The sequence below is a fragment of the Patagioenas fasciata genome, chromosome 7, assembly GCF_037038585.1.
Source record: "Patagioenas fasciata isolate bPatFas1 chromosome 7, bPatFas1.hap1, whole genome shotgun sequence".
NCBI lineage: Eukaryota > Metazoa > Chordata > Aves > Columbiformes > Columbidae > Patagioenas > Patagioenas fasciata.
Window position 1 is genome coordinate 11,785,011 of NC_092526.1, and position 15,150 is coordinate 11,800,160.

Sequence of the window (15,150 nt, forward strand, 5' to 3'; positions counted from 1 at the left end):
CATGTTCTTCATGCACCAGAATTCATTATAAGAAAAGAATCTGCACAACACAGGATGGAAAGTAATGGTCAGACTTCAAAACCAGTAAGAATGACCAATGTGGCCAATGTTTGCATCATCCAAATGCACCTGCTTACTGTGATTCCCGTACTTGCAGCCATAGCAGCTGGAAAGATCATGAAATCCTGATCTGTGATGATGTTTTTCCCAAAAAGTTACATCAGTCACTGTTCTGCTGCCACATCTACTTCATGTGCTGTCTGCTGCAAGGTGAAGCAGGTTTTTTGCTGTCTGGAAGTGGTGAATAAGATCTAAATTGTTAGCAGCAAAAGAGACTACACATCTATTTTACTTCCTTGGCACTCACCTACATTATGTGCAGACTGCTATTGCAGTTGCATATTTCAGAGACAGGATGTCCATTATAAAACCTTGGTGCTTATGTGCAAGAAGGTGCTTTTATTTTTAGATTCAGCAGTTGAGCAAGCTGATGACGGTAAGGGAAGGGAGCCCTACTTAGCTTGGAATTGCGAGCTGGCAGACCTAATGGAAAACAAGGAAATGTATAAAGAGTTTTGAATAGCATATGGCTTTACACTCCATTAGTACTCCCCTGCCAACAAAGGGGGGGCACTGTTTAAAAATATAGAAAAGTGCAATCAAATTTAAAGCAGTTTTGTTAATTAGTCTAATTAGGATTTTAGTTTGGGTTGGCCACCTTTTCTGGCTATTGAACCGCCACACTGAACTGTCTATAGAGAGCCACGGGAGGACAGGTTCTCCAAGCAGGACGCGGGCAGGCGGGAGCAGCCTGGGACAGCTCTGGGCAGTGAGATGCTTGTGTGACACCATCATGCCAGATGACTTGGTTGCCTCCACACCATCACATGTTACTCAGCTGACACAGTCCCAGCAGGGTGCTGCCGCTGACGGATCCTTTCTGGTTTAGCTATTAAACTCATATTTTGCGTATCAAAGAAGTTGTGGGAAATTATACCTTCAAAATTCTCAGCATCCAAGCTGTTTTCTTCATTCCCATCAGGGTCTAAATGCATAGACTCCAAATGGGTCAAGCTCATTTGCCCATCAGTCTCCTTTTAAACCAGATTTTAGCAGTGACTGGAATTTAGCAGCTCCCCCCCGCCCACTCAAACTGGAGCTATTGATGAGGAGCACCTTTGGATTTTTCTTCCTGATATTCACCCTAAAATTTTCATTTTATTCCCATGTGTTTCTTACAACTTTTTGAGCTTTTTTCTTCTCTCAATATTTGTCATGCCACTAGTTTGTATGATTTGATTTCATATTTAGAAATTTTCATCATTCATTTATAGTCAAACACTATAAGGATTCAAATCATTTTATGTGCTCCTACTTGAAAACCCTCTCAACTACCATTTGCTGCAAGTCAGGGGAAAATCTCAGACATTTGCTTTTCAAATATGGTGATATACCTGCTCCACAATAAGTGGAAAAAGAATATCTGAAAAATAGTAACACATTGGGAATGGCATTCAGCATTGGGAGCTAAATGCCTTAAAGTGTTTTTATAATTCAGGTAGTTTATTTTCACGTTGATCAAAAGAAGATTATTGTATTGTACATTGAGGTTACCAAAGCAAAATTTCAGCAGTAAACTCCATGTTTCTCCATTAATCTGGTGTGATTTAAGTTGGCACAAGTCACTAAGGTTTCCTCTTTGTTTTGAAGGGAGATTTATTAAAATCAAGGGTATATTTACCTGGGCAACCCCAAAGTAGATTTTCCTCACTGTTCTTCCGTGACCAAAACCTTACAGTAAAATATTTTAAAATGTGTATTTTGTGACTCTATATACAGGAATATTTTCTGCTGTGACCTCGTTTAGAGAAGACTAAAAAGAGGAGAATCAAGAAAAGAATGGGAGATATAGATTCTGACCTAGTTGTGACTGTGTGAAGAAAGCGCACTTCTCCTTCTCTGTATATGTAAAACCTCATCTGCATTGGTTCAGTTCAGCTTCCTAACCTGGCAAAAATTAAACTGGATTTGGTTCAGGATACAAATGCAAAAACACACCTTCTATAAAGGCAATTGCAGTTTTATCCAACAAGGTTACCAGAGTGTCTAGACATCCCAGGGTAAAAATGGCATGGACATATATTAACAATAGTTAATTTCCAAATAATATGCTAAAAAGTGGTGTTTGAGACAATGGTATGATTTCTGACAAAAATTCAATTTAGAAATTTGAAAAATATGGCACTTTTATAGGAAAAATAAGTTGTCATTATCTGTGTTACACAGTCAAAACCAACTGATAATTTTTATTATTAGTTGGTTATCATTTGGAATTGCAGAGTGTTCTGGATACGAACATGCTGTTTCCATGTTAATAGGAAACTGCAGTAGCATTTCTAAGTATTTATTTTCTGAAATCTTATAGCCAAAGCAACAAATGTGTACAGAACTCCAGATGTCTCAATTTCAGTTTAGTACACGAGGGATATAATAATATATCTGACAACCTGAAAACATTGCAAGGCCAATTTTCAGTTGTGTGGTTTTTTTCTGTAACTGAAATGTACAATTACATTTGGCAATAAGCATGAGCACTGCAAAATATTAAGCCATATAAAGAGCATGGAGCATTTAATTTAGAACAGATTTCTAAAAGCAAAGCTGCTCTTCATCATTTGCTCCTTTCTGTATGGGTCATTCATCCACCGCCTACAAAAAAAGTATTTCCCCTCTTTGGACATAAGCAGATAAAGCAGTTGGGTGATTGCTCAGAATTTAAAAAAAAATAATAATAATAAGTTGCAACTAAAATTTTGCTTTATTAAATCTATGTTAAAAATGTCCCACTTCAGTTCCACGAACAGTACAATCCAGGAGATTCTACCCTGGAAAGACCAATTATTTCTCATCTTAAATAAGCATAAAAAGGGAACTGACCTCCAGGGAGTGTGAGGATGGTTCAACTAAAAATACCAGCACTGAAAGACTTGTGGGTTACATTCTTGTCCTGTCATAGCGAAGGAGGAAATTCCCTCTGAGCTCATTTGGGTCAGTAATTTACCCTTTGAGCTTTGTATTCCAATAACTGAATCATTTCAACTCTTCCTTCTTCAGCCTTTCTTTGTCACTCTCAGTCTCTCTTCTAGCGAAATTTTTGCTCATCTACCAGTTGTTTTGCCCACTTTTCCTGGGACCCATCCCATGTATTTTCTTTTTCTTTATTTCTGAATTATGTTATCTGCCCTTGTGTGGTGCTGGAGCACAGAAGGGAAGGCAGCGGTGCGAACCACGAGCGCCGAGGCTGGAGCAGTGTTATAAACACCCGTCAGCAGGGTGACAATCACATGGCGCACGCTTCCCTGCCAGCTCCAGGTGGCTGAATCCTAAGGGCTGGATGTAAACCCAGCTATATATCCCTACTGCCTGGGACAACACTATGAGTGTTTCACAGTCCTAACCTGGGAAAGAAATGCAGAATGGAAAACACCTATTGATTCATACCACACACAAGAGGTGATTCTTCCTAGATAATCTGTCTGTCGATGGAAAATGCAAAATCACAAAACATAGGGAGTGTCCCGAAGTAGCTATTGCAAGCTTGAACCAACTGTATTTGTGTAAAGGAAATAGTTTGGTTACTCTCAAAATGAAAATGCTAGAGAAGACCTCTTTTCATTCTGTCTTTCATAGGGTTTCTGGAGGAGAACTCTTTGAACGAATCATTGATGAAGACTTTGAACTGACAGAGAGAGAGTGCATTAAATATATGAAGCAGATTTCAGAAGGAGTTCAGTACATCCATAAGCAGGGTATTGTCCACTTGGATTTGAAGCCAGAAAATATTATGTGTGTCAACAAGACCGGTACAAGCATCAAACTCATTGACTTTGGACTTGCAAGAAGATTAGGTAATAACATTTCTGCCTATTTCAATATGACATGGGGAAAAGGGCAGGGCAAGCAGTAATTCATACTTACTATTACATTTTTTTCACGTATAAAGAGTAGGTAACTCTCTGTAAAAAATAAAACAAAACCTCGCTCTTAATGAACACTACAAATCCTTTACATTTTGTGACAGTGGGAATTAAGGTGATGTTCTAGAAGACTTTCAGATATGGATACTTGCATACCATTTACATTTGCTCATTAGTTTTACCATTTCTTATCCTGAACAGCAGCATATTGTCATACATGTTAAACATGGGAGGAACTCTATAAGAATCTGTGTTTTGGTCATGCTCAAAATAATTAATAAAATAGCACAACTCTTAAAATAATGCAATGGGACTGGGGGAGGAGGGGAGAAAGTTCCATTTGACAAACTCTTCCTAAGATGTTGTGAGCTGCTTTCTGTCATTCAGTTTGGCCAAAGCTTTCCAACATGCTCTGCAATTTGAAAGCCAAAGACCCTGGGGGGTTCTTGTCTTCATATTGCTCAGTGTTAATTCAGGTCTAAAAATCAGCCCTCCTGTTGTGTTTGTTAGTGTTAAACAATACTCGTGTTTTCACAAGAGAAGAAAAAAAATAATTCCAGGAGCTACAATGTGCTAAAATACTTTCTGAACCTGTTATACTGGGCAAGCTGAAATCTGCCATTAAATTGATTGGGACAACTCATATGAATTGCTACTTTCCATACAATGTGGCCCACAGCTAGATTCTTAGTAGTAATCTTTCACATTCCCTCTTTAAATAAAATAATATTTAATACTTTTTAAAAATAGAACAATTATGTTTGTAAGAGTAAAGTTTGGAATTACAGCTTTCTGGGTTTTGTTATCTGCCTACATGCTGCTCATCCTTCTTCTTTGACACTTAACAGGCTACTGCACACCCAAGAACACATTTTTTCTAAAACAAGCTAAAAATTGTATGTTGAATGAATAGGGGAAAATAAATCTGGTTTTCAGATTTTTAGATGATGTTCAGCTCCAAAACAGTATTACATGAATCTTGGTCACAGGGACAGTGTGAACTCAGAGATAAGGCATTTACTTCATTCATTGAAAAGAAATCACTGCAATTTGTGTTCCCTCACCAGTATGGAGCCAAAGTTTTCTGGGAGCACAAACTGGATTTTGTTCTTGTTGAGGAAACAGATGAACTGTTAATCAAGTTCCAGTGTTGAAGGTTTTTTTTTTAATCAGAGGTGTGTGAAGGACTTTATCCCATGACATTCCAGCTGTCAGCCTGAGAACTATACATCTACTGCTAAAGTGAGTGGATTTCATCAACAAGGGAGATAATGTAACCACAGAATGGCCTTTCTATAGAAATTTCTCCAACTACCTTTTTATCTTCAAACCACAGTTAAACCCACATTTAGCAAAAGGAAGATTCTGTTTTCAGTAGCCTGTTCATATCCATTAGCTTTTCCATTTTTCTATTAATCTCCTGCCATCACGGTGTATTGCACAGCTGACAGTGGCTTGTGAGCTGCTAGAATCATGCTATAAGTAGTAAATCTCTAACCTATATACAACTTTTCTTGCTGTGGAAGGATGACAGCTACGGGCACTGACACCGATTTTGATTTTACAATAATGTACATTCATTTGGCTTAGTATGTTGCTAAATCTTGCGAAGTTACATTATAGGCATGCGCTGTTCTGGAGAACGCGGAGTGTGGGGCATTTCCCTAGGAAAAGAAAGTGCCCTCCTGTTCCACGCCCACAAAGCAAAACCACTGTGTTAATCATGAAGAAATATGTAACATTTCGATTGAGATGTTTTCCAAAACTATAAAACAATTTTTACTGTTGCATTTACTTACAAAAATTGCTAAAAGCACCCTTCACAAAGTGCCCTCTTCTTGCCAGTTTTCTCATAAGTTGCACTGAGGCTATGTTCCTCCACTTGTGTTACTTCAAGCACTGTGATTTGAAATTGTCTGTCAAATTCATTTTGGCTTCGATAGATATGGGATTGGAGCCCTTGTACTATGGACCTGACCCCGACTGAGCAGGAATCGCTCAACCAAGGGACTGCTAAAGGGAACAGGAGCTGATTTTGTGCTTCAGTTTGTGAGATTTACTTTTAACTTTTTGTAACTAGTGCAAATTAATGCTTCTAAATATTCAGTGTTTTGATCAAGTTTAATGAAATGAGGATCAGCTCCTTCTGCAGTCATCTGCTGCAGCTAATTAGCTCTCCTACACTGTCAGGAAATACCAAAGCCACAGTGGGATATTTTCCTGACCTTTTTTGGTGTGCTGAGGAACCCATGTAAAAAATTGTTTAAGATAAACTTCTTAAGGAGAAAAGAGAATGGGTTTTGAGTACTGTAAAGATTTTTTTTTAAAAACGGTTGATTATATACAGTGTCGGCAACGGTTTCCAGCTAGCTTGTCAGCTTTCTATCTGAACTACAGGATATCCAAACACAGATCCTACTTGTGTACTGAGCTTGTAAACATCTGGGTAAAGATTTGACATACTATTGCATAGAAAAGGTCTTATGATTTTTTTTTCTTTTATACACAGAAAATGCTGCATCAGTTGTTTCACACCGTATGCTTGCACTCTAGTGCCATGTTTTCAAAAAAAACATTTCTTGGACCTACGGGCAGCACATTTCATACACCAGCCTTTTGCATACACAGTGGCTTGCGGTAGTTTACACAGAGCACAGAAAAGCCTCCAAACTTGGATGTGAAAACCTGAGCCTGAGATTTGGATGATCATGCTGAAGCTTTTAGAAAAATAGGGTCTTTGTGACAAATTTCAGTAAATTTTCGTAAGGATGGTTAGAAAAGAAAATGTAGGTGTTGATCTTGGAAAGAAGGGAAATGGGAAGATGGGATCTTAGGCTTCCCGATTGTGCTTGGAAAAGGAAGAGTGATCTCCCACTCCTCATTGCCCCTGTGGAGAAGAGGCTACATCAGTTTAGGTTGGATACAAAAAAAAGGATCCTACCTTTTGGGGTAAGAAAACTCTAGTTATGTGAGTGTAGGGATGTTGGGGAATAGCTTTTGAATGTGCTTTTCAAAGGCGAGTCAGACATAGGGCAGGAAGGTCTTGATGATGGTGAACTTGCGGCGGATCTCAGTGCTTTTCTGGGGCTGCTCCCAAACATTCTTCTGTCTGTCTCTAGAAATGGGTACTCTCTGCATGGAGGAGTCTCTGAAGGCAGGAATAACATGTGGAAATGAGGTTTCAGCAATTAATTCACTATCACCATACTTGAGAAGAGCAAAAAGGGTTTCACAGCTTTTAAAAGGGGGAAGCTGGCACAACTGAGTGAATTACTGTGGCAGTGCTTAGAAGTTGCTTCAAACATGCTGCTCAGTCAACAGGCAAGTTATTAACCCCATATATCCTTCAATTTTCATTCAGTAAGTTGGGGATTTGCATGCCACAAAAGAGTACTCACTTAGGTGGATGACTGCATTTTATGGAATGGCTCAACAGCCTTCCGCGGAGGAAACTAGTTGTGGAGTCAGTCCTGGGATCAGCATTTATGTTGCAAAACTTGGTAGGGGAAATTCTAGTAAACAGAAATATTCTGTAAAGATTCAGTGTTGTGGACAAGTAGCTTCTATTGTAGTCTTCTCAAAACTTTGATCTTCTGCTGTTTGAGGTTTCTTAAGCTTTTCTCTTGATCATAGAGCTACAAATCTCTGTATTTACTGTAACCTTAACACAGGAAGGATTGGAATCTGTTACATCTGGTTTTCTTCCCATTCATACGTGTTTTGTTTAGATGGCAGTCTCTTTAGGAGAGGAATGGTTCCTCACTATGTCGTTCTGCTGTGCTTCATCTGGATGCTACTCTTCCACAAAAGATAAAGATAAAGCAATGAATCCAACATAAGGCAAATATTGATTACTCAGGCACATGTGCAGATCGGACAAGAGTTTCTCAACCTAAATCCAAGCCTATTTCAAATCAGAAACAATTTATTTCCTGACATTTTTATACTTTTATAATACAATTGTTTTATTGTGATTGTGTTTTATTTTCCCCAGTCCCTGATCTATTCCTTAGATTCCTTCCTTCTTGACCTTGCTTATTCTTCTCCTCCTCTTCCCATCCTATTTAGAATGAGAATCAATGAAAATGAGCCCATTGAGATTTGCCTAATAATTTCTATCTAAATTATTTGCATTGTGTTTCACACTATGACTAAATGTTAGACATGCCACTCACAGTTGCACACTGGCAATACCAGGTTCTGAACAAGTGGTTATTCCACCTTCATCACTGTATTTTCCAGTAGAGCAATACTGGTGGGTCAGCACAAGAAAGATGAAGAGCACATTCAAGCATCCCATCCTCATTCTTTCAGTTCCTATTGCTAGCAGTACCTTCAGTGTAGCTCATTTTAAAGGCATCAGCATCGTGTTTAAGCAGAGCCAAATGTAGGACACCTGTGTTACAGACCAGCTAGATAAAAGTTTGGAGTGGCAGATGACGACTAAGCACTCGTGGTTCCACTTCACCAGGCTGGAGCTCCACAGGTCCACTTGTAGGTAAGCCTGGCTCTGAAAGCAGGCTCAAGCCCAGATTTACTGACAAGGCAGTGATCTAACAGGCTCACAGCATCTGCTTCTGTTCTTGTTTCACCACAGACCTGTGCCACTTTATATTTCAGAGACATGCAACCCAGCATTGATTTTCTTGTTTAAACTATAAAACGTGTGTTGGATTAAAATAGTTATTTCTTATTATATCACTACTGTTTCTCTTTACCATAAAATGTAGATCCCTGAGCTTTGATAAAACTTTCTAACACTGGAATCCTGAAATCTGCTTCTGCAACTGCTGAAGTGATGGAGGCTCAAACACTCTTGTGCTTCAGGACATCTGAATTTGAATTAAACACTAACAGTTTTCCTCATTCTTAGACTTGGTGTTGTGGAAACTCCTTACAATAGGAACCTTATTATGTGCCTTGTACAGTGTTGTGTGCTTGAGGATGCTTAATAAATATTTATTGCTATACATGTATCAGCTGAGAAAACAGCAGTTCAGGCATCTTTTTTTTTTTTTTCTGATAAGGATCTTTAACAAAATCACAAATACAAGGGCAAAAACAGGTTTTCCTGCTATTGGGAAATAATTGCTTTTAAAAAGCTGCATGTAGCAGTTAATGGTTTTCTCTTTCGTTCTTCACAGAAAATGCAGGTTCTCTGAAAGTTCTCTTTGGGACACCTGAGTTTGTGGCTCCAGAAGTTATAAACTATGAACCTATTGGATATGAAACAGATATGTGGAGTATAGGAGTTATCTGCTACATTTTGTGAGTACCTTTGCTATTCTTAACACAGATCCTGACAGTTGCTGAACATACAAGATTTTGATCAGCTTCTGAATTCTCCAGTTTTCAGGCCTTTCGTATTCTAATTAGCAGCTCCAGCATGTTTAATAAAAATTCTCTGTTCTCTGATGAGTGTAACTGGTAAACTGCAGAACTAGAGTTCTGGAAATTCAGCCATTTAGTGATGTACATCTTCATCATAAACAAACAATGCTTCATCTCATTTAAAAAGACAAAGTGACAGTATTTTATTATTAACTTTAAACTATTTTTCCTTCCGTTAAAGAGAAATGTTTGGACATACACTAATAACTGATAATTCCCATTCTTTTATTCCCAAGAGAGAAATTTCTTCTGAAATTTTGGAGTCTTCTTATTCAGATTGGGTCCCCTGTGGGACAGACTAAAGTATCCCAGCATTACTGTATCTGTTCACAGTGTGTTTTAATTTATTATTAAGCACAAACTACTGGATAATACATTTTATAAGCAGCATAGATCAAGCTCACGGAAATATTTTAGAAGATGGTTGGCTGCAGCTCTTGGTTACATATTTCAGTACTTGATTTGATCTTAATTTGTTATTTGATAACACGTGAATATGAACTTCAATGGGTCTGGAGAAACGTATATGAAAATAGGATCTCCATGCCTAGAACAGCAAGTGATCTTCTTCCACCTGTGACTTTCCACATTTGATGCCATATAAAGAAATGAAAAAAGAAGCTCAGTTTGGAGCATGGTTCTTCACGTTTCAATAATAAGTAAACGGCAGATCTGCTTTGCACTTATTCTTCTAAAAAGTAGAATTTTCTCAATACCTTACGTTCTTTTTTGAAAGAGCCTCCTCTGCCCCGGCTACCCTCTTCCTTCACACCTGGCAATGCACAGTTGTCTGCCCCATGTCCACTCGGTCTCTCTGTGATTTTGCTTGCCCTTGTACTTGTTCTCATCCTGCTCTCATTTCCAAGCTAAGCAACATAATTTTCTTTCTTGTCCTGTCCAAAAGCTACTACATCAACTCTCTTACTCTCAGCAAAGACTCTGAATATTTCTGTTATCTTCTGCTTCTTATATGAAGTGTGCTATACTCTTCAAGGTCACTTTGCTCTGCCAGTTTATTTACAGGATGCTTATTTTCCATTCACTTCCAGCATTTCTTTCTAGGTCTTGAAAGCTCGTTTGGATAATTCTGTAGTTCAAATAATGCAGACCACACAGGCAGTACTCAGATGACAAATTCATATATTTCTCTGGCTGTTGAGGCCTCCTGAGTTGCAGAGCACAGCAGAGCGGTGCGGAGATGCCGGAGTGCCCGCCGATGGGAGCCCAGCCGGGACACCAATGCTGCATTGCCCTCTAGAGGCCTCTTCTCTGTGATGGAACCAAACATCAAGCGCTGTGTTACACGCACATTTGGGGGTTTAGCGTCTTTTGCTGTCATTTGTTATGCAAGTAAATGCGAGGGTTTGTGTGTTTGCAGTATAAGCAGAGACATGTCAGACAACGCGGGCAAAAATGGGTGGCAGCAGCTGTGTGTGCCCCTAAGGCACAGAGCCAGGGCTGCTGCTCCAGTATGGGACGTGCTGGAGAACACCGTCATCGTTTAAGTAAACAAGGCAAAGGCAGCAGGTGAAACAGGTGGAGAACAGGTGAAATGTCTTGCCAAAGACCAGTCTGCCAGCAGTGGCGGAACTGCTTCTTCCCAGTTTCTCTGTGCCATCAGAAGCCAGATATTTGAATGCTGTAATGTTTGGCTGATGGGATGGGGGTGGTGTTACAGTTGATGCAGATGACCCAATATGCCTTGTGAAATATATTATGAAATTACTTGTTTGCTAAGGTGTCTTTAAGCTTATTCAACACTTCACGAGGGGAAAATTGCATTATTCAAATGCAAAAAAAAATCTTTTTTTTGATGTATAGCAATTGCTGCCATAATGATTAACAGTAATAATCAGCTTTTGTCTTTCTTGTGATAAGAACAAGGTAACAGAACTTAGAGAAGACCTGTGAGTCATCACTTGGACTTTCCCTCTCCCCCTCAGAGTGACAGGCCCCCAATCTGTCTTCACTTCTTTAAGGCCCAGCTATTTTTGCAGACTCACCAATATAAGCTGTTATCCAAAATGGAACATCACATCATCATTACAGAATGCAAATAGAAGTCATTGAGAACTGCACCTCTCTTTAGCTGTAGCTCTACTTTCCTGTTTTGCGTATAAGCTCAGAACTGCCAAATCTCAGTCATAAAGTGTAAGACTCGCTCATTCGGTGTCTGTCTCACGTACCATGGCTGCGCCTGTAACCCAGCATTGCTTCCGCTGTCCCCCTGCCACGGTGAGTGGGGCCATGGAGGAAGAGGCGAGCACTGCACGAGCACTGGGCTGAAAGATGGGTCTGTGACAGTCAGGTGATGGCCCAACACTGTTGTGTCCGCCACTTGTCCCAAGTGAAGCTGTGGCATGCCCTGACATAACACCATAAGGGAGGGTTCAGAAGTGTTAAAAGACTTGTAACCTGCCTAGACAGAGACTGTGTTTCCATTATGTCCTGTGCAACAACAAATACAAGCCAGGTTTAGCAAAGAGCTGCTGAAGAGATCTCTGTAGATGAAAGGTCTTCCCTGCAGAAGAATAAATGGGTGGGATGTAATCTCAAGTAGGAAACAGGGTAACAGTGCTCCTCCAAAACCCTGCAGCTAAACCTCTCTCCCAGCCTGCTGCTGTGCAGGTGTAAGCACAGAGATCACACTCTGTTGGGATGCTCCAAATGTCTTCCTTATGGCACAGCTGACTTAATTCCATCCTGCAGCTTATGGATTCCCTTTCCACATTTCTAAGCTACACATTAAATCCTTTTAATCTTTCATGGTAACTTATTCAGTCCCGTCTCTTCATCAGTCTTCGTTCTTCCTTAAATTTCCCTGTTTGCATTCTCCACCTCATGTTTTTTATCTTCTGCTTTTATCTTGCTCTCTGTCCTGTTCTGCATCACAGTGCTGTCCCACATACTTAAGCTGATCTATTGCCTTTGAAGTAACAGCCACAAATATTATAGCTTGTGTATATCATCTCCATTTATGTCTACTTGAGTTTTTCTTTCTGCATTTAAAATAATCTTCATCTAATGACAGTTAAACCTCCTGAATTCTTTCCAGCTCCCTCTGGCCCCTTTATTCTTCCAGGCATTGCTAAATTTGTTTGTTGATTTGTTTTTTTTTTCTATTTCTAGTTCTTTTCTGATGATCCACTTGAATAGTTGGTGTTTCCAACAGTTAGAAATCTGAAACAATTTCTAAATTCTGTTTTTATTTCAAAACAAATTTTGGTCTAAGACTGTAGCACCATGTGTACGTACATTAAGATAGTCCTTTTCCTTCTGTCACCATGGAGTCTGATTAGTTTCAGTGAGGAACGGGCTGTGGCTGATTCTTTTGCTTGCTTTCTATTAGTTCAGCTTGCGTTATCAGCCAGGCAGTGTACATCTTTTCAGAGTAGTTGGTCTCTGTCAATTAATATTTTTAATATGCTATACTGTAGGCTGGTTTTTAATATCATATTTGTTCTTGCTGTGTGCTCTTTTCCCTCGGCACCTTCGTAATAACATGCACCCCAATTCTTCAAACATTCCCTTCCCTTTTATCTGTTGTGTTATTCATCACTGCTGTTATTCCTTGTTTGGCAGTTCAGGTTGATTGAAAGATCTTCTGGCATCGTTCATCTTCTGGATGTGCTGACTTGAGACTTCAATAAGACAAGACACATTGCTGGCTTACATTTGGCCTCATGTTGTACTAAAAATTTAATCCTTGTTAATAGAAAGACGAGAGAGCATTCCTTGTTCTCTCAATAAAGCAAGTTAGGAGGGCTCTAATGTCACAACTGTAGTGCCCAAAAGAAAATGGCTTATTCTTTTAGTGGCACTGGTAAATTGTGATTCCTCATTAATCCACAGGGCACGTGAAAGAAGGATGAGAACAGAATAACCCCCTTGCTTCAGCAATGAGCCATCTTCCTTTACATGGGTTCAATGGTCTGTTTTACCTTGAGATGACCCATGTGGAGTCAGTCTGCCCTCAGCTGAGGAAACGGTGGTTTTGTCCAGTGGGTTTGTGTCGCCCACAAAGTAACCTGAGACTATTTATTTGTTTGATTTCACTTGTAGAAGAACGAAATTACTACACGTTACTACATAATCTCCAGGGCGCAGGCATGATTGTGTGCTTATTTGATATGACCTGCACAGGTGTATCAGAAGCAGATATTACGGTACTCTTCACTGAAATCGGCTACTTTTTCACTGCTAATGCAATGCAGACTGTCAGGAGGAGCTCATTGTCACCAGCCCAAATCAGCTGCTGCTGCAAGCATTGCTTGCAGAGGAGTGCTCAGGGTCTCACTTTCTGAGACATGCAGCAAATTCATCTGTCCTGGATTAGCAGCAGTCTTAAACGCAAAGATTTCCAAGTGTAATGCTATGGTGTTTGTAACATGGGCAATCAGACTGGTGACCACACTGGACCTAAATCTGTACTCAGAGCTTTGTTAGAACAGAGCAATACATGTTAGGGAACTTTAGAGGATAAAATATCTTTCTTCTTTATTTAGAAGTGGAAAATGTGAAAGATTCTCTAAACAAATGGTTCTTAACATGCCAGGAAGATGCCTGCTTAAGTAGCTGGAAGAATGTTTTCAGTAAACAACTCACCGCTTGTCTAATAGTAACTTTGCAGTGTAAGCTCAATATTAATTTTCTGGAGCAGTTGCTCATCTTTATCACTTAGCCTCAGCATTCCAAAATGAAATTGTTTCCATAATCTGTCAAAAGAGTTGCTGAGCCATTATTACTTTAAATGGCTATTAAGAAATGAACAACCAAGGCTGAGGTCAGTGAAATCTGTGCTAAAGATAAGAATTTCCGGTTATAATCTACATTGGTTGCTGGATCTTGTTTTCTGACAAGGATCTATTTCTCCTTAAAATATTTTAATGACAAAGCAACTGATTCACAGTGTAAAACTGTGGTAGAGAAAGAAAATTATTTTAGCCTGATAAATTTGCAACAGCACATTCAGAAATACAAAAATAGGTTCATTGAAATGTTTGAATGGGTACTGTTACACTGGTGTTTGGACAAAGCGAGTAGAGGCTTAACCGATACCCATCTGGTAATTTACCAGACGCATGGAATGGGTCAATCCTGCCACAGCATTTAAGATTTTATCAGATAATTTTGTCATGCAATTCTTAAAAGAAAAAGGCAACCAAAACAAACAAAGTTATTTTTCCTCTCTCATCTCCTTCTATTTAAGCTCTTTCCTCAAAAGCTGTGTGTGCCATGAGAATCCCTTTGCCCAGAAAGCCAAATAACTTTATAGGCACTGCCCCTGATGGCAGTGCAGAGCAGTGGTGCTTCCACGTGAACAATGTCTCTCCATCTGTAGCAGTCTTCTCAGCACGAAAATGATCTCTCAATATTGCAGCTTTAATCTGTGGAAATAGGCCATAATATTATCACATGCAGCACAAGAGCTGCACAATACTATTGGTGGTAACAGCATGCAGAGGTCACCTTTGCAATACTTCCATCAAGTATTGGGGGGAAACAGGTTGTTATTGCTCTGGCTGCCCAAGCGTGTCCTCTGGAAGCTCACCTGGGGAAAGGGAATATCTGCAGCTCCTGTGTTGACAGTGAACTGAAGAAATACTTTACAGACCCTCCATTTATATAAAATGTGAACCTTTTGAGTAGCTGCTGAATTGGCTGAGAAGTTGTTGTACTTACTACATAGCCAAAAAAGAGACAACTTGGCAACCAGTATTTGGAACCCAAAACTTAGAACTGCAGTCTGGATGAGATTTTTTTCACTTTCTAAAATATTATA

General features: G+C 39.5%; 1 protein-coding gene across 2 annotated transcripts in view; it reads left to right on the forward strand.

The window, feature by feature from the left end:
• Nucleotides 1–15,150, forward strand: part of MYLK (myosin light chain kinase) — a 210,396-nt gene that overhangs the window by 185,750 nt on the left and 9,496 nt on the right. For both annotated transcript variants that reach the window (XM_065840410.2, XM_071810812.1), the window contains exons 26-27: nt 3,691–3,908; nt 9,122–9,245. In XM_065840410.2, coding sequence (XP_065696482.1) covers nt 3,691–3,908; nt 9,122–9,245 — 342 coding nt within the window. The remainder of the gene's footprint in view (nt 1–3,690; nt 3,909–9,121; nt 9,246–15,150) is intronic.